At 40.2% G+C, this 20,924-nt stretch overlaps 1 protein-coding gene across 7 annotated transcripts in view; it reads right to left on the bottom strand.

Annotated features, from left to right (window-relative positions):
- Positions 1-20,924, bottom strand: part of diaph2 (diaphanous-related formin 2) — a 510,558-nt gene that overhangs the window by 232,881 nt on the left and 256,753 nt on the right. For all 7 annotated transcript variants that reach the window (XM_036127356.1, XM_036127360.1, XM_036127361.1 and 4 more), the window contains 2 exons: positions 12,332-12,433; positions 8,551-8,645 (listed from right to left, as the gene is read on the bottom strand). In XM_036127356.1, coding sequence (XP_035983249.1) covers positions 8,551-8,645; positions 12,332-12,433 — 197 coding nt within the window. The remainder of the gene's footprint in view (positions 1-8,550; positions 8,646-12,331; positions 12,434-20,924) is intronic.

Genomic DNA, 20,924 nt, shown 5'->3' with positions numbered 1-20,924 from the left:
TATTCACCTGAATAGTAATTTGGGTGCCTTATGGTACGTTAAAGCACCTTATAAATAAAGTTTTGATAGTTTGAATAAGATCAGTCAGCCATTATTTGTTTAACATACCACTCAAAATTTAAAAACCAAAACAGTCCAAGACGCAACTGAACAAAACATGAATTAATCTATGCTTTAATCATCCTGAATCAACCATCAAAGGCCCACCACCCTTGGCTGGCAATATGTCTGCAGTGAAGAGCCAGTGAAAGAACGTGGAGCCCTTTACATCAAACACTGTGCTCTGATCCACAGCTCAACGCTGACACCAAAGACTTTGCTCCACTTTAGGCTACCAACCACTCTGATCGTTTACATCTTAGTGAACATTTTCAGTAATGTTTTCAATGTTGTCTTGGCAGCATTCTGAACCACTCGCCCGCCTGGGTTGAAGCGGAGGCCAAAGGAGCCGCTGTCATGATTTTGCATATATACCACCATGATGAACTGTGAGGTTAACGGCATGTGTAAGGTTGATTCCTAATGATGCAAAAACAAAAACTACTTAATTCCTTATATAAAATTGAAACAGCAAATGTAAATGCTCACCTGGTAAGAAATAAAGCCATACAATAACTTGCAAATGTATTTATGGCCCTTAAACAAATATTAATGTTAATTCATTTTGTCATTTTGAAGTGGAATGAACATGACAATTTTCCAAAATGTCTTTGTAGATCTGGAAAGTGGGGCATACAAATATATTTAGCCACTCTGGGTCAATGCTTTGTAGAACCACCTTCTTTTTGTGCTGCAGTTAAGAGTCTCTAGCAGATAAATATGTCTGGAGACATCCTCCAGGTTCGGCATGTATTTAGTCCAGTGTTTCTAACCATCAAACCTGGCCAGCTTCTCTGCCATCACAGATTCACATTCATGATTTTCCCCATACATAGCTTTCTGCATGTAACCCATACTTGCTTTAATTTGGCCAGAGCTGCTTCTTTGACATCTTTTCTGTATCCTTTTAATGGCTTGAAGTGAACTATGCAATTTTCTTAGCCAGTAACAAAGCCTTATTTTTTTTTTGCCGCTCTTCTATATAGGCCAGAACTGCTAGCTGTCCTGTCAGCAGATTCTCCCACCCGTGCTGCGGCTCTATCTCTGCAGGTCCTCCAGAGTCTTGGCTGATTCTCTGATTAAAAAAACAGTGGGGTGTTGCTGTATCACTTAACCTGGGTTCAAACTTCTCCACACTCCTAACCCTGACCTGTCTCGTGTGTTACTCCATCTTCATGAAGCTGCTTGTCCACTAATGTTCTCCAACACACCTCCGAGGCCTTCGCAGAACAGCTGGATTTAAACGGAGATTAAATCACGCACAGCTGGACTTCATTTAGGAGTGGCTGCTGAAGGCAGGAGGATGCATTGGATTTAATTTAGGGGTATCAGCATACATGGGCTAAACCTAAGTGCAGAGTTTTCACACTTATACTTGTAAAAAAATTAATTAGAAAAAAGCTGAGAGCCATGTATCATTTCACAACCAAGCACTACTTTGTCTCTCATTCAAGTTAGTGATTGCAATGCAACACAATGTGACACAGTTCAAGGGTATGACCCTCTTTGCAAGGGGCATGTATTAGCCAGAGTACTTAAATAGCAAGACAAGAAAAAGAAAAAAAAATGTATGCAAAAATAAATTCCAGAGAGCACGCTGCGCCATCTGACCAAGCCAACCGTGACAATATGTCATCCCAGCGCCTTGTCTGTTGAAGTTTTTTTTTTTTTGTTGCAGACCACTTGGTGTGAAACAAATTATGGAAAGGGGGAAGAAAAAAACAAAAGAAAGTGTAGATTTGACCTTTAGGAGACCTAGTGTCGTATTAATTGAGGCTTCTTCTGTGCGATCATTTAAAATGATGCAGAGTGATACACAATCACTGCCTTACCATCAGTAGCTTCATTTATTTTAGCTCAGTGCTATATGTTTCTAGATTTCCACTTTTTTAATTTTAAGTACCCACAGTCACCCACTCCTTCTAATATTAGCAAGACTGTGAATTTAGTTCCTTTAAATATTTGCCAAGGCAAGCATTCACACTCTTCTGTGTGTGTGCATCTGTCTATGCGGATAAATGGTGATTGGCGTGCGGCTGAAAGTGGGTGGTGTGGAGTGATTAATCAGCGTAATGAGTGTAGATGAGCACTGTGCAGATGGAGCCCACACTCAGGACTGTGTCACCCAGCAGGAGGTCTCTTTGCTCCCCTTCTGAGCCTCTCTATAGTTTTAACTATGGCTCTAACTGCATTTTTTTTTTGGCATGTGCCTCTTCCTTCCCTTCACAATCTCATTTCAGCGTGATTCACATTTATAATCACCTAATTCTTCTCTGAAAATCTATGTATATATAATTAGTGATGTTTCTATGTAAATGTAGATTACCCGTGTTAGTTTTGCTCTTCTCTGCTGCCAAAAAACACTACAATGCCGTGTGCTGCCACAGACCTCACCCTCCATACAAAGCACACAAAAAACATCACATAATTCATGCTTTACCTTTGAAATGCGGTACATATTGTGTTATAAGTACAATGTATTTTTAACTCGGTTCAAAGGGGATTTTAAATGTATCATTTATAGGATTTCTACCCCATTTCATGTCAAGATTTCAGACTTTTCCAGAGTAAAATTTCTGATGCATTCTGTCCTTTTTGGGCCATTTTAAACACTATAGTCAGCAGTTTGCTTTGAATTTCTTGCTAATATTTATGTAATGGGTTCAATTTATATATGGAAACTTAAAAAAAACAGATTATCCATCCATGGTAGCAAACAAATGGATGGATGGCGTCCTGATCTGATCATTCACATAGTTGCCCTCTCTGATGGACATTTACATCTCCAGACTCCAGAAGAAACTCAGCGCCTCTGCAATGAACTTTCCAAACCCCTTGGATCCACTCTCATCTAGAAAAAGGTTCAAGACTTAAAAAAAAAAAACAAATCTAAGAAACACAAATGTGGTTTTCATCCCAGGGTTGTCAAATAAATCCCTCCCATCACTTGAAGGCACCTTATGGACAGAATGCAGTAGTAGCCTGATTGCTGCTTAATCTTTGCTTTCTCTATTACTTATTGTATAAGTTTTTTGTATATAGATTTTTGTGTGATATTCACACTCCCAAACGAGAGATGCTGAGCTGTTTTTTTCACTGTGAAACTATGACAAACTGTTATTTTCTAGTCAAATGGCTGTATGGGTGGTGGGCTGGAAAAAGACAGATAACATCATGGCTTTATGAACTTCCAATAACTTTATTCCAAACATAATGATAAGGCCTACTTTCCTGGTGTGACATCATAGGGGGAAAATATAATGTTCCAAATTATCAGGAAGAGAATTGAAGACCTCCACAAGTATGTTTCATCCCCGGGTGCAATTTCCCGATGCCTAAAAGGACCACACGTTCATGTTTCCAAACAATCATCTACAAGCATAAACACTCTGGTAATGTCCAACCTTCACACTGTTTAGGAAGAAGGCTGGTCCTGTAAACTAGCCTCGTGAGACCATCCTGATCTCGCAAGCTTTCAAGGTTTCACTCGCAGATCAGTTTGGCTACTTTCCGTTAAAGAAAATTTGGAGCCGTTCACCAAACGAACGTCCAATCAGAGTTGGCTTTGAGGCGGGTTGAGGTGTGACGCAACGAGAAGCGCGACAGTTCAGTCTAAAGAACATGGCGGCTTCAGCCGATGAAACTAGCGTTAGCGTGGCTATCGAGCAAGTTTTATCAGAATTACAGAGTATTTCTTCACTGAAAGAAGAGCAAAACACTGCTCTGGAGGCTTTTCTCAGAGGAAAGTATGTTTTTGCTCCTCTCTCGACTGGTTTCGGCAAGAGTTTGATCTATCAATTGACTCTTGTCGTGTTAGTACGTCATATGCTCCGTTGATCTGATTGGTTTATTTGGCCCGTCTATCACCAACATAGGCCAATCAGCTAACCAGTATTTTCGCCCCTTCCCAAAATTACTTTAAAGGAAGGTTTCCAGATGGATATGCGGAGCAAATCCATCTGACAGAGTCAGGTTACCTGTGAACCTGTTTGGCCGTAAAATGTGTGTATCAACCCCAGATCAAAGGCCAGAAGATGGAAGAAGCCATTACTGCAAATGCACACTTAAAAGATTTCACGTTGCGGATGCACACAGAAACAAAGAATTAAAATTTTGCAGATATGTCCTGTGGTCTGAGGAAGCTAAAACATAAGTATTAGGCCATAATGACATTTGAGAAAAAAATAGGGGAAGCTTGCAAGCCTGAGAACACCAACACTAACTGCTGAAACTAGTGTTGCCACGTTATCAACATGTTGGTATTGGTACTGGTACGTATTTCGATACTTTTCAATATTTTTTACAATAAAAAGATAACACAAAATTATCATTGAGTCAAAACTGCAGGGATCAGGCCATACTTAGAGAATTTTTAATTAGGAGGATAAAAACAAAACACATAAAAAATACACATATTTATTGTCTGTTGTTTGTCGTGTGAAGTCTAAACTGCATTATGTCCTGAAAGCAATTTCACCAAAGTAACACGCGCTGACAATAAATCACGAATCATGAAAGTCATAATATTTCCAGAATAAATCGGTGATGATGATATGAGAGTAACATTGTGATTTTATTAGAAATAAAAGCTTCTATAATGAGAAGAAAGCTTCGACAGTCATCATGATCGTGATCATTATGACGGTTCAGTAAAAAAATAATTCCATTAACATCCCGCTTTGTAGACCAGGGCAGGATCAGCGGCAGCTTTGCACACGTGTGATTCATTTGAAACGTGGACACGCAGAGGAACGGGGCTCCTCCTCCCGGCGCCTTCAGCAGGCGGTCTGCACGCAGCAGCAGGACGAAGACCTGACTTCAGTGCTTGGGAGGTGGGAGGGGCTGACAGCAGCACTCACTGCTCGCTAAAAACAGTAAACTGCAGACCGATCGATGCTTTTACGTGTTGTCGCCAAAGTCTCCATCAAGACAGAAAAAAGTTTCTCCTAGTTGCTTTTCTGAAAGAAAGTCACTAGAGGGGTTTGAAAACTCTTGTTTCATGTGTATAGTTTTGTTTTTATCCTCCTAACAGTGTCTCTCTCCCTCTCTCTCCGACTTGCTCCTCGTCCTCTCAGCCATGCCACCACACTGTTGCAGGCGCCGTGGGCAGCGCTGCAGGTACCGGTACCATCCAAATGCAGTACAGTACCGTTTTAAATGCCGCAGGACCCCGGCACCAAATCAGTACCGGTAAACCGAACAACCCTAGCCAGAACACAGAGTTCCCTTAAATCAAGACTGAGAACCCACCTGTTTAGAGTTGCTTTCGGCCCATAATAACTGGACCATTGACCAACATATTTGATGTGTATTGATGTTTTCCTTGATACAATTTTAATGTTTGTTACTGGTCTCACAGCCAATGACTGTTTTAATGTGTTTATGGTGTAAAAGCACTTTGAATCACCTTGCTGTTGAAATGTGCTATGCAAATAAACTTGCCTTGACTAACTGTGGAGTATTGCTGGTGAATGCATTATGCTGTCGGGCTGTTTGCTGGAGGAGGAACTGGTGCACTTTACAAAATAGATGAAACCATGAGGAGAGAGATTATGAGGAAACAGTGAAGCAACATATCAAGGCTTTCAACAGGAAGTAAAACCTTGGCAGTAATAAAAGTGTCTTGCAATCGACAACGACCAAAAGCATGGCTCATAGAAAATTTTAAAAGCATGTAAGAGCAAGGCAATCTCCAAACCTGACTTCTTCTGTCAGGGAAACTCTTTTAAGAAGCTCATGGAGCCTAAAACACTTGATCCAAGCCACAGAGTTAGAAATACAATTCTATCAAATACTCCCACATCTTTTTGCCATTTAGCAAATAGAAATAATTTGGATAATCCTTAAAGGCCTAAAACCGGAAAAGTTCACTGTCATTAAAAGTCCAAAAAGTTGTCTTTTTCATGTAAATGCCTGATTTTAGTTAGAAAATCCAAAAAATGTAAAGGTTACAGTTTACCTTTGATGTAGCATGTTGCGTATTTATGAGCATGTCAGAATGTTCTTTATTATAATAACTCTGAAAATTTAGAAGTAAAAAAAAAAGTGTCAAACAAGGAATTTGACAGGAACAAAGCTGAAAACCAGAACTACAGACAGTGATGGCTGATGTTGATTTTTGAAACTGCATGTGGTTTTATTAATACTGTATGATAGCCTAAATACAATATTAAATGTAATAAAAGTACAATGAAGGTTTTTTTAAGAGCTAACAGGGCAAAGATGCTTTGTATTAGGAACAAATAAATAAAAAAGCAAAAACCTTGACACAGTATAGCTGCCATGAATCCAAAAAGGCAGACATTTTCCCCATGCCCGGTCCTCCGGCACTGATTAGCAAACTCATTCGGACCTCCCACGTCCCTCTGGACTTTGTGACATTAGCTTTTTTTTCCACATTCTTTTGCTGACTCAATCACTTGCTCTCATAAGTCCCATCGAGCCCAACGCTTTGTTAGAAGCTCCGCTGCCCTGATTCACATTTATTAAAGAGGGAAATGGGGGATGTGAAAGCAACAAAGGAAAGTCTCCCACAGTGAATGACTGGCTATTTGCATGTGGAAACAGTTTTCTTTTTCCTGGTTTAATGCTTAGACACCAGCAATAAGGGGCTGGTTACTTGTCACCATTTTACAACAAGTAAGATCTGTGTTTGCACCACTGCTGAGACGCAGAACATGCTGGCAGAGAAAATGCCGGGAGCCAGTCTGGTTCTGTGCAGGTTGGGTTAACCTTTACACGTTCAGCTGGAAGAACAAGTCAAACTGATCTGTATGGCAAAATCAACATGACAGTGTTATTTTTAAACATTAAATAGACATTTTCTTTCCTTTCAGCCGTCTCTGTTTTATTTAGAAATATTCACTTATTTAAATTATAATGTATGCCTCACGATAAGGATTGCTAATTGAAATGCTTTACGTGTTAAAAATGACAGGTCTCCAGTACCAGTTGGGCTGAATACCATCAGTAGTCGGATCAGGTCAGTGTAATGGCAGCTGTTTGACGGTGCGCATGTGATGGAGTGGCCCATTTGTCTGATGCTGTGTGCAACAAGGGGCCAGCTGGGGATTGGCTGGTGACACGGCTCTCCTGCCGGGAGATGGAGACTACAGAAAAAGGCTAAAGGTGGGAAAAGGTCAACACCTTAACTTCCTTTCTCTTTCACAAAGCAAAGAGGGGGATGTGTCGTCTCATAACCTAACACTCCGTACTTTTTACCAGATTACCTATTATTCCCATTAAAGGTCATCACAGCTCACTATAATGGCCCCTGGTTTCACCTTTCCGGTTTTCCGACAACCTAAATATGAATTGTTTTTTCCAACTCTTACTGGTGTGCACCGGCTTTTTGCACATTCCTCATGTTTGTCATGTCAACATGCCAGACCTTTGCAGGCTTAAATGGGAGTTCTCAGTACCGTTCAGCCCCATTTTAAATGAGAAATACAAATGGTCGCTACAACTTTGTGACGGATGTTTCTACAATGGCCAGGCTTTAAATATGGATCCTGCAAACGGAAAGGCAAATGAGTGCATGCATGAACCGATAGGTGAGTTGATGGATGAAAAAGTTTGGAAACACAAATCTATTTTCTGTTTGTCGTCTTATTCATATCTGGAAAATAAGCAGAAAACAGTGACAAGCGATGTGGGAACGGCCTAAGGGAAAATATAGAAATTAAACCTCTTTTTCTTTTTTCTTTTTTACTAGCACTTCAACTTGAAATCTGCAGCTTGATCGGACCCCATAACAGTTGTAAAAAAAAAAAACCGTTAATACACGCACACAGGGCAATGCATCACTGCCAGGATTTTATTAAAATCAAATCTCCTATTTGCTACTCACCCCTGAGGTCTACACCTCCTACTGATGAAATGAAACGCAAACAAATACAACATGACTGTTTCAGTCACAAGGACAGTGGAAGAGACGGCGAGGCTTTACGCTGCCCAGTGATGCATCTTCACCTCAGATGACCCCGCCCCATTTTCAATTAAGGCCTTCTGAGGCCCAAAAAATATAAATAAAAGGAGAACAAAAACAAGTAGCCTTTAGGAAGCTCATCAATCACGGTTTAAAGACAAAAGCAAAAGAGGAGGGTGGAGCAGAGGAGACTTTGCCAAGTCTCGTCCTTCATCGTCCATTATGAGAGGATGAATGGGGGGGGGGGGGTCTCAGCAGTCCACAAGAGACTGAAGAGTGACTGAAGCCAAGAAATAAACCAAAGCAGGTTTAAAATAGGGTCGAAAAGCTGCTCACCAGACACTGAAATTCAAAAATTATCTTCTCACATGAACACATTTTTCATTTGCCCGCACATACATACGCTGTTTTTTTTAAAAAAAGGAGAAAGAAAACAAGAATAAAAAATTGTTTTCATGATAGAGAGTGAGAGATTGTGTGAAAAAAAAAAGAAGCTAACACACTACAGTGAGCATCAGTCTTACCTGGATGAGTGATTCACTCAGTCTTTCCTCGTCTACCTCCAGCACAATGTCCCGGATCTCTTCATAAGGCAGGCGGAACGAGCCCAGGAAAATTGCTGTTGTGATGTAGAGAGAAGAGAGTCATTTACCTCACTTTTTTATTAGACTGCAGGGTTCACTCACGCTGACATTTTGGCACTCATCGCTCCTCAGACAAAACGATCACATTCAGGAAAAAAAAAAAAAAAAAAAAAAAGCTGGTGCTACCCTGACAAAAACTGCAAAGCAAAACATCAAGATTCACCTGCGAGGTGACAGATTTTGTTTATTTTAAACCGCCAATCTGAAACAGGAACCTCGGAAAAATGAGCACGACAGTTGCAGCTTGAGCTGGGCGCTCAGGAAGGCGACATGTTTTTGTTTGGGTGGATACGAAGAGGCACGCTGAATTTGCCTCAGGGGGGAAGCCTGGTGGGTGTTTCACACTCCAGGTGGGGAGGCTACATTGGAAATTGGAGCTGATGGTGTATCCAGGTGGAAGTCACAGGTGGAGCTTTGGTAATGAGTTGGAAGACAGTCACTCAACAGCTGCCATACAACTGCAGCGGCGGGACCTGACGTCTGTATCTGACATGAAACTAGCAGAGAAGTGGGGATTTTGTTGTTTTTTTTTTGGTTTTTCTTCCTAATTGTCCATTTCTTTTAATATAAAATACTTCTTGTATTTATTAACCTTTCTTGGATGGCAAAACTTGCATTATGCTAATGCTGTGACTCCACAACACCATGTTCTACCTGGGAAGATGCCACGGCCGCGTTTGTGTGCCGTCACATTGCACTTGTTTGATTATTTCCTGGCTTCCAAGCTAATTGATGCCAGAATGGGCAAAGTTTGTGAGGCACAATTAGGCATTCAACACATTTTTAATGCCAAGACTTTCCACAGTAAAAACGTTCAGCATTTTAAGTCCTTTTTAAGCTTTTATTTTTACGTTTAGAGCCAGAAAATCACTATGAACGTATGGGGGAAACTTCAACTGGGGTCAGACTCTAAACACAGAAACTTAAAATTGCAAAAACCAGAGACTAATCAGGGGTGCAGGAGGATGAGCAGATCAATCATTCATCCATCTTTTTAGGTTTTGCATGTAAATCTTGACCTTGCTAGTTATTTATGCAATACATTCACAGCAAACCTCTGTTCTTATACTTTTTAAAAAAAGAGGATTCTGCCATAGCTTGCATATATGAAATAAGGACCTGAGAAATGCGTAGGAACCCTGATTGTTAGACGATGCGCTATAAGGACTACATGTCTACATCTGGCGTTTTGCATGCATGCCACTGTGAGCACTCGCAAATGATGTCACCGCACGCGTCTATGGCTTTGACATTGTTGATAGGTGCCAGTGCCAGGTCTGATTACCGAGCCAGCAGATGGATTTCGGGTTTGGCAGGAAGGGAAAAATAAGCGTTAACATTCCCACCTTCACAAAGGAAATGATGGGAATCCTGTTGTCGTACACAAACACACAGCTCTCCTGAGTCGCATTGACACACACTGCTGCATCATAAATCATTTTCAATGCCTACCCCTGAACCCGGCAGAGCTCTCTTCTCAATCCCGATGTGAAGGTTCAGTGACTGGGATGGGTGGTGGGATAGTATGAGTGATTGTCATGTCAGTGCCACTTTATGTACCACGCTAAAATGATTATGCATACTACTATCAGGTAAATTGTGTCCATCTGTCTCCAAAAACCTTTCCCTCAGCACTGTCAGCAAGCTGCGGTGGGTGGTCGACTCGTGACAAGGCACCAAACAGGACAAACTCCACCGACTGTATTTAGTGAAGCAGTTAATTGTGGGGTAGGCTACAGTGACGGAGATTTTAGCTTTAAATGCTGAAACCCACATCATTGCAACATAAAAAAAATTACACATTTGGCATCTTTTAGATTTCTTCAGTTTTTGCTTTTTTGCCATTGAAATGTTTAAGATTAAAAAATACCTTTTAATAACAACTAATGATCAATCAAATTTAGTAACTCCCTTCAAGCTTTTGTGATAATTGAATATTTTATATCACAGTGGAGGAACAGAGGCCAACTCCTGTTTGCAGAATTATTTCCATTTAGAAAATATTGAAGGGTTTCTGAGCATTTGGGCAAAATATTTAAATAGGCCCCTCCGCTACCTTTGTTTTGTATTTTATTTGAGCCACTAAAAGATTGCCTTATTGTGCTGCTTTGGATCACTGTCCTGCTGTATAACCGCAGCGAGTTTTGCTTTAGCATTTTCTGGTTCGAGGAAGAAAGTCATCTGGGTCCTAACGAAGCAAAGCAGCTCATGATTAAACTACCAGCATCATGTATGTCTGCTGGCATGGTGTTCTTTTTCTGAAACAAGCAAAGACGACAGTAGATAATTCTGTTTGCCATTTTCTGTTGAAATGGAGGACCATACATACTCTTTGCTCAGCGAAAGGGAAAAGAAAGTAACCACGAAAATAAAAAGAAGTAATAACCGGGAAAAAAGGGTCTATATTTGCATAGCTATTATTACCAGTGGAGATAATTATGAGGAGGTTGATGCGGATGTTGCAGGCTTTCTGCTGGGCAGGTAAGTTCATTTAATATAACAGTGAAGTTTATTTTTGCCGTTATGTTAGAAATATGGCAGTGCAGTCCAGCAACTAGCTACTCCTCCCGGCAGAAAGGGGCCGTTTTGTCCGCCTCTCTCACCCTGACGCCTCAGTACGCGGAGAGATATCGGCCGGCCCGTTCACTGTCTGTAACACAGCAGCAAGACCGGCCGGGTCTCTTTACTCGTCTTTATAGTTGCTTATTTTAAACCCCAAATAAGCGACTGAAACGAGGCCAAAAAAGCGACTCATGTAATTCCCAAGCGGCTTTAGAAGAAAAAAATAAACAAGTAGACTTGGCAACAGTGCCGAAAACCATTGTACACGATGACCGTAGCTATTAGCATGCCGGACATGTATACCTTTTCACACTTATGATACTCTGAGGCTTCCGTAGTAGCTATTACGGTGAAGTTGTTTGTAATTCATTGAGTTTGAGAAATCGTATACACTGGGGCTTTAAAAGTTTGTTGCAAAAATAAATCACATTATGATTAATAAGGCTAATTTAGACTTGGTAAAAAGTAATTACACCCTTTCTAGAGTGTTGGATGGTTCTGGCCTCCACTTAGTTTTTAACAAAATGTTGTTTAATAAATAATAATATAGTGGAATGTGTGGTGTTTGCTTTTGTCCAGCTGAGGTTGGATTTAGTTAATTTTTCTAACCTGGTAAAGTCTAGATCCTCTACACTTTAAGAACTAAACTGGGACTTCTTTTGCTTTCTTTTTTAATATAACTCTATATTAGTATCCAGTATTAACTGAAAGCTTGCAGAAGTCTGCTTGGGCTCCATGAGAATTAAAACACCCACATGGAGCTCAAACCGTCAAGTCTGTTAAGAATTGCTTTGCATAATCTGACACACAAGGCTTGAAATAAAGCTATATGGACTTAGTTTGACTGCTATATTATTGCCAAAAACATCCTCAAGTTCCCACAAAGGGCTCAATAATTCACTATCCTAGCATTGAGGGTGTTAATATAATAGTTTTTTTTTTTATCCCACCAGCAGCTGAGTTTTCCTGCTCGTGGGAATATAAACAGCTGCGCTGCGGAAAAAAAGCACAGACTTTTCTGAGATAAAAGAACATCATTGTGAAGAATGCTTCATGAACCAAACAGAAATCTAAGGCGTACATGAGGGGAGCTACTTACACAGATTCTGCGCTGTCTTGGCATCCAGGATACGAAGTTCCTTTGCCTTCTTCTTGAATTGTGGCACTCGGTCATCTGTCTCATCGCTCACATCTTTTTTCACTGCAGCAGAAGCAAAAACAGAAAAAAAAAAACACTTTAGAACTGCTGGTTAACTATATGCCATGTAGTGGGTTGTTGCGAAGTTAATGACTGGATGCAATCTGCTAAGCTTCCTCCATTAAATTTTTACTAATTGGCATTATATTCTAAAATGAATTTGACTGCATCGTTTCATAATTATGGTCAAATTGAACTGTATATAACTGATCTATCAAGATGACTGGATAATAGAAACATTTAGATGAATTAATTTGGTGATATGTAAATATAGTTAAATGTTAATTTGATCCGCTTCTCAACATTTGGCACCAAAAGGTTTACAGACTGCATGTATAAGAGCTTATTCAAGGAAAGTTTAGGCAAAGGAAAAAAAAGTGTGGCAGATAAAAATGCACTGGCAACGGGGATAACCTTAGCCCTGAGAGGAATGTAAAGCGTCACAAGATTCACAAAGCATGGACGGCGGCTACAGACAAATGGATTTAGGACATGAGCAACAACTGTTTTGCAAACTAAGCTCTCCTTATTTTTATTCTCTTTAGGACTGACAAAAAAAAGGGGTCACTTGCCGAGGAGCCGGATGACGAGAATGTTAAGTATTTCAACTCCCAAAGGTAAGAAACAACTTCTTCTCCTCAACAATCCAAGAAACCTTTAAGTGAACACAGTTCACAAAACTGGCCCTGCAATAAACAGACCACTTCTTTCGTAATGAATACCTTTCTGACAACACTGAGGAAACGTAGCACGTCAGCAAAAAAAAAAAAAAAAAAAACATTCTGTGTATCCGCAAATGACATGAAGTTAGTCTAAAAGCCTACTTGCCCCGTGTACACGGCAGCAGGACAACATATTAAAGCAGAGATACAGAACTGAGGAAAGTTTAATTTCCCACAATAAAGGAGGAGCAACGCGAGAAAGAAGACTCCTTAGATCCTCCGTTCTCCCCTGACGGTTTCTGTGAGGCAGCACACTTTGTTGCTAATCATCACAACTGCTCTGTCTAAGCCCAAGGTGGGAGTCTCAGAGGAAATCTAGAACAAACAATCTGCTCCCTTAGTGCTGGCTTGCATATTTGAAGAAAGAATCAAAGAGGCAACATCTCCTGGGCACCTAGGAGAAGGAATGCTTAAGGCGCCTACCTAACACTGCGCGCTGTCAACACATCACATCAGGGATGCAGTTGTTTACAGTGTTAAGTATTGCTAAATTGCCAGTAGGTTTAAACTGATGAAACAGATAAAATTATAGTTGATTTTCTGTCAGAATACTAAGATGCTCCTTTAGGGGCCCACAGAACTTCGGGCCCCCACCGTTAATTCAGATATGACTGTAATAGAAGCTGCATGCATACGCATTTTTTCTTTTTTTTTTCTTTTTTTGGGTCCCCCTCTCTGACAAAAGCTACATGGGGAGAGGAGGGACATGAGATTTCAAAATGTGTTTCAAGTAGATGTGGAATACAGGTTAATTATTAAATGAGGGAACGACGCAGCCCATGTACTGAATGATTCATCACTGGAAAAAGTGTCAAAATATTTCTTCTGTTACTGTCATTTAAAAAGCTCAGAAATAAAGCTTGAACCCCTTGACCAAAATTAATATACCAGACGGCATTTGACGACCCATTGATTTAATAAATGTAAAACATGAAATATAGGTTTAACAAATAAAGCAAGTTGAGTTAAAGTGGCGCCCAAGGTTATGTCGGAAAAGATTCTGATTTAGGAAGGTATTTTGACTTATTGGAACAACACAACACTGTGGCTGAGCAAGCGCACTAATCCATTGTGGAGACACTCCCTGTCAGTGGCCTCGATGTTCCCTCCTACACAGCCAAACTGCTCAGGAACAGCTTAAGGGAAATGGCAAAGGACCAAGTGATTATCTGGCCTCTAAACATATCAGATTTCAATCCAAATCAACACCCACGGACCGCGCCAAAACAACTTCTACCAATGAAGGCTGCATCCTGCAACCTACAGGACCCAAAGGAGCTGCTGCCCAGGCCCGCTGCCAGATACCAACAGAGGTCTTCAAAAATAAATGGGCTTCCCCTTTGCTGCTGTTATGTCATTTTGACGGCCTATTTCCACGTTGAAAAAGGAAGGTTTATATCCAAATGCACCTCAGTCTAATAGGATACCACTGAAAAGTTAATTTATTTCATTAGTTAAATTGCTCAAAGCGAAACTTGTACTATTCAACATAATTGCATCAACAATGATATATCTTTAGTGTTTCTTTCTGTTAATAAAAATAGCTTAGCTCCGAGAATAGTTTCTCAGAGAGGTAAGCATTGCATAAGACCCAGGTAACACTGAGGTGTTATTGTAAGACGTACATAATCAGAGGAAGACTGCTGACTTGACAGTTGTCCAGCTGATAACCACAGACCCTCAACCAGGAGGGCAAACCACAAATCCTTGTTTCTAAATAAGTTAAAAATTCACAGAATGCTTTATTTAACCATGTGCATAGAAAGTTTGGTGGAAGGAAAAAGTACTGTAGAACGCAATGCACAATAAATAGTGCTATAAAAGGGTTAATAATCACCACTAAAAGTCCCTTTTTTGCAATATAACATTTTTTTGAGAAACTGAATTTCTGAATCCACTGAAATTAACGTTTGTAAAAACATCACTCACAATGTCATTAATGTGTAATGCGTGTTTAACAAATTACCTTTTCAAAGATTTTCTAATTGACTGAGAAGAACCTGCACAGGATTGTTTCAAGCCAGTCATTTTACAGGAGGTGAAAATACGTATCAATATATGAAACAATATCTCGACAGCATGGTTCTACTAGATCCCCCAAAACCACCAAAAAAAAAAAAAAAACAAGTAAAATACAAACCCATAAGCATACCAGCAACAACAGCTTTCATTTTCTCACATTTCCTAAATAGCTAAGCACTAACAACCCCCTTGATTTCAAGAAACATCCTCCATTTCCTTTGTGATTACCATAAAAACAAAGACCAACTCAAGCTGAAGGGGAGGAAACAGTCAGCTCCTTTTTTTGCAACAAATTATTCTCAACAACCTCTATTATCTATTTACTGTACGGCCACTTTAATCTCTCATCATGATACCTTACATTCTCACCGGGGTGCTCTCAGTATCCCGGCGTTCGCCCTTGCCTCCAGGCCCCCATGCTGCACGTAGTTAAAGAGAGCGCCTTTTAAACCTCATAATGAACCATTCTTTCTGAAGCCAACCTATACGTCTCGCAGCTCTCCTGCTGGGAGCAGAGCAGTAGCATCAGAAGGCGGCCTGCTACTAAAGTTTTCCGCCGGTTGACTCAATTATGCTACGAGTCGCATGTGTTTCCTCTGAGTGCTGCATGTGGACTGATGGGCCCTGGAGGGCTTGCACACATTTCAAGCTGCCACACTAGTCGGAGTCCCAGGTGTGTGGAGAGGATGAATATAGGTGGCATATACCCAGATGGCTGGCCACAACAAAAAAAAAAAAAAAAGCTGCGAAAGTTTCATAAATGAAAACAAAACACAGAAGTTTGCAGATGGTTAGTAGAAATCCTTTCCTCTGGTTGGCTTAAAACCTGAAAGTTTTTCTTTTTATTGGAAATAAAACTTTGCAAATGCTGGTCATAGAGTTATATTACTGCCTCTTCAGCCCTAAAAAAGCTTAACCCGCATGACATCATAGGTCCCCGACAGCTGATTGAAGTCGTTGCCAACAGTAGGACGTGTTCCTCTGGTTGTCCAAAGGCTAAAATTTAATACTGTGAAAACAGTGCTGGCCCTCGTATTTGTCAGCAGAATCTCTCAAGCAGTCACACAATGGAGAGACTGGTGTGGCTGGAAAAAATCTGGGAACATGTTGCACAACAAAGCCCTTTAATAGGGACGTTTTTATTTATCAGATAAAGACAATAGCAATGAAAATCCCAGAAGAAAAAGACAGAATATTGTTGTTGCTATGACATTGTCCTGGAAAACTAAGAATAACCTTAAAGGTCTTCTTTACTGTTTTATTATATTCTTAAAAAAACATTCAAAGTTGTCAAAAGTCTTACGCTTTATTGGAAAACTTGAAAGACCATATCTAAAACTTAGTGCTGCTCAGATTTTACTTTATTCACTTTTTTTTTTCTTACATCTGTTGCTGTTTTATATCTTTGGTTATTAACAACGCTATAAAAGCTTGAGCTATTTTAAATGCAACTTTGTCAAGACACAATTTAAGTTTGCAGAATTGTATTACCTTTAAATAAGCTTCTTTCGTATATTGTATTTTGCATGCCCTCCTTAATGTAGGATTTTTTGAAACAGACATCTGAAAGTAGTTTTGGTAAAAGGTCAACCTCGAAAGGAGGACTGAAGAACCGCAGCATTGGACAAACTGTGTGGTCAGTTGTCCTTAAAACACTGTCTTTAAGTCAAAGCTTAATCAATATCCAAAAGAACATAAATCTGTGAAGACCGTCAAGCTCCTTGTATGTCTTGAATTTTATATTCGTCCCAATAAATGAGTCATCCTTCTAAATATGAAACATTTACAAGGGATAACCTATTTGCCAACATGCATTTGAATGTCCAGTTCATGTTTAATCCTAGACTTATATTCCAAATGTGAGTTAAAAACACTTTTAGGAAGGGAAATAAACAAAAAATGAAATCAGTGTACAGTCAGAACTTTAATTGCTTAGGGTGATAGCGCTTTAAAAGCATATTTTAGTATATTTTCTCCGATAAACAAAACAATCTAACGTACAGGCATGAAACAAACGCCCTGTGGTCAGCGGTAATTGTTAGATGCAGCATCCGCTGCAGGGTCCACTAGGTTCTGCAAAAGCTTTTCCCTGCTTGCCATCAGACTGTTGAACTGCTGAAAGTATAAAGTGTACCAACCTAGAAGATTCGTGATTTGCACATTCTGTATCGTATTCTGCAAAGTGATGCTGCACCTTAACCGGAAACGTACTGCAAAACTGTGTACAATGGGCAACTGTCTACTTTTAACATCACTGCTGCACCCTACTGCATATTTGGTCTACAGTTGGGGGTTTACATTGTTACATTTCAACCTTGCCTACTGTTCACTGCTGCACTTTATCCGGAAGTACATTGAAATTTATCCTGTAAGTGACTGCGGACTGATCACTGCACATTTATCATTTAATGTAATTCACTGCAAGGTATCCTTGTAGAGTTACTGCAATATTTTCTTGAGCTGTTGGAAACGAAATTTCGTTCTGTAATGCACTCTTGTGATACAAAAATGGACAATACAAGAAAGTCTAAGTCTAAGTCTTAACTGGGGGGGTTGAAGATTGCTCCGTGCCAGAGGGAGTCACCAAATTGTTAAATTTGAACGAAAACACACATAAATGTTTGACTGAAAAAAAAATAAAAACAACTTTGGCTCATTAAGGACGATTTGGCATCCGTCTCTGTGGGCCTTGGATTGAGGTATACCCATGGGATAGTCTATGATAACAAGAGTTCTCCAACACTTGGACATCCAGTCTGTTTGCTGGCCCAGAATCACTATCCTGGTCGCCTTCCATGAGATATCTCCCTCAAGACGTCCATAAAACCCAGGGCATTAGAAAGCTAAACACTACCACATGTTCACTTCCGGACAGAGACTCCTCAGAAGAGCTCTGCCACCAGGCATAAAAAAAACGAACAGGCCTTGGAAAGAACACTGCAGATGACACGCCCTCAACTAACATATTTAAAGGCAAAAGAACACAGAGTGGAACAGACAATGTGGAGTCTTGTCCTCTTCGAAGCAATTTATTCCTTCAAATGTGCAATCTGCCTGGAAACATGGGCCCCGTTCCCCATCTCAGGGACTCATGCAGAGGATTTAGCAACTGGAAATCTGCCAGCCTGTCTGAGGGAGACGCATCCTGAAGAAAAAGCCACTGCCCTCTGCCACGGAAATACCGGTTCTGCAGAGCTTGACTACATTAATACACATGTTTTTATGTATATATGCTAAAACGCGAACAGCTGAAAAAAGAGGCAATGCCGACTAAATGCTGAACGAAAAATAAATATGTAAAAGCAAGAGAGCACGTTGAACAAAAATCCAGTTTGTAATGTCTATGTTCACTTTCTTTAAAGGGAGTTTTTGTTCTTAACCTACAAGTCAATCTGATGAGTGGATACACAGCTTTTCCACTCCGCCCACTGTCTTGGATGCTAAAAGCAAGCTCCCACTCGGAAAAAAAAAGGGCAATCCCTCCCCTACTGATTCAGACTTGAAATTAATTATTTTGCTGTCATCTTGGCAAACCAGGAACCCCAAAAGGAATAACAAACATGTAGAAGCATATGACTTGAGCTATAACCACTTGCTGCTAGATTAAATACACATTTTCACAATAATAAACAGATGCCTCCCAATTAGGTAAAAAGGCCAATATATTTTGAGCTATAAGCATAAACAGAAGAAAAAATAAACAATAATTGGCCTATCCATTGTTGAGATAGGTGCAGATGAATGGGTTTAAAACTATTTTTGACAAATAAAAGAGTCTTTGTAGCCGCACCTCTTAGAAACAGGGAGTACTTCATACAGTGAACTATTGTTGAACATGGGATGTTGTTTTTGTTTTTCTTGATAAAATAGTAAAGCTCAAAGTAGAATTTGTTCAACGGGTGTGTGACTGCTTACTGGCAACAAAGAAAAAAGATGAAGTAAGCACTTTTACTACAAGGATCACCAGAATCAGGGTACCAGGATGAGTCAGGAGACATAAATTAAAGAGGGAAGTAACAGGCTTGACCGCTTCCAGCTGTTGTTTGTGATCATAAAGTTATCAACTAAGACAAAAAAAACATTTATTAACCAAAGTTTTGACTTTCCGTGTGCCCTTAGTCAGTAAAAGTGTCTGCTGCTGTCGTGGATCGCGTTTAAACCGATGGACCCTCTCACTTAAACCTCTTACTTTCAGCAGTGGATGATTGGAGCCTAAGCTTGAGTCACATGTTTAGGATGAGAATTTTAGAGTTTTTGCTTTTACAGTGTTGGGACTTGGTCATTTGCCAGGTTAGAGAATTACAAACAGAGAGGCCTTGTGACGCACTGCTTTTAACTTCTACTGTAGGGTGCTGGTTTGTTAGGTCTCCAAGCTACTCAACCAACAGCTTTCCTGCCTTCCTTCTCCCCAATACATTAATAATTTTATAAACCGTCACTTGATAAACTCAAATTTGAGCTACAAAATTTGCTACTAACACTTTTGTCTAGGATGGCCACTGCATTATGTGCTAACTGCTCAACTTTAGCATACAAGATGTAAAAATCATCACTTTTATATCAATTTCACCTAGTGCCTGCTTTTTTCCCCCCTGTATATTCTTCTTGATATATTTCTTGACTTTGTTCATGAATATAAATGTAGCCATCCTAAATTTGTAAACATGATATGCTGTCTAGTGACTATCTTTAACCAACAAGTTGTTTATTCCCCAAAAGACTTTAAGAGTACTCCCCGTGTCAAGGTGAACCATTAAACAGTGAGGGCTGTCAACTATGCAATAATTATCTCGTCTAATGATAACAGAGTAAAGTAGTGCCTAATGATAATAATAATAATAACAGTAATCATGGTGATTGAAACTCAAATTGCTACAAAAAATCTCCAGTTAAAAGTTAAATGTATCTGTAATCAGATCGCTGTTTAAAAGCATCTGGTTCCGTTTATCTATGAATACAAGGTGCGTATACAGGAAGCAGGATGAGTCCCACTGAGTGACACTTTGACCTGTGGCCAGTAATGTCTTCAGTATGCAGGGAGCGGCTCGGCCCACGGTGGAAGGTGCACAGCTGGGCTTGGAGCAGAGCCCAGTGAGAAAAACGCCTCCTCTTCTAATTGAGACAGCACAGATCTCCCTTAGTGACCCTCCCATTTCTATTCCAAGAGGGAAAGGAGACGGATTCCAGAACACGCTGGATGTTTCCTTGTTAAAGGAATTCAAAACAATAACCGACTTCCCAGAGTTATTGAATAAGGAAACGGTGAAGTGGTCAAGCTCCAGCACTTTATTGAGAAACGAAGCAGAGATTACATGGATGAAAGTAACGGCACCCCACGGCTGCAGCCTGTCCGTCTGCCCTGTCTCCGACTATCTTCATTCTAGCGTCCCTTCTGATACCCAACAGCAGCAGTTAGACAAAACAGAGCCAGTCTATCCTAGACAATCAGTATTCTGCATAGTAACACGCAAGCATTGACCTTGCAATCAGCAAACAGTGAAACTCATACACAGCCGTCATGTCCCCAGGCCTCTGTGGCCGAGAGGCGGCCGGTCACAGCGACTGCAGGATAAGATTCCTACAACATTCCTGTAAAAACAATCAATTTTGTTTGGTAACAGGGAGGAAGCGCAGCAGCAGCATAAGAGCTATGACCTAATGTGCTTGATTGATACTATTTTGAGGGCTTTCCTAGGTCAGGATGGAACTAATTAATTTTAAACTCGCCCAAAGTTTATATAGATGTGTTT

The sequence above is a fragment of the Fundulus heteroclitus genome, chromosome 23 (assembly GCF_011125445.2).
Source record: "Fundulus heteroclitus isolate FHET01 chromosome 23, MU-UCD_Fhet_4.1, whole genome shotgun sequence".
Classification (NCBI taxonomy): domain Eukaryota; kingdom Metazoa; phylum Chordata; class Actinopteri; order Cyprinodontiformes; family Fundulidae; genus Fundulus; species Fundulus heteroclitus.
Note: the sequence above shows the minus strand (reverse complement) of the source record. Positions and strands in the feature narration are given on the sequence as shown.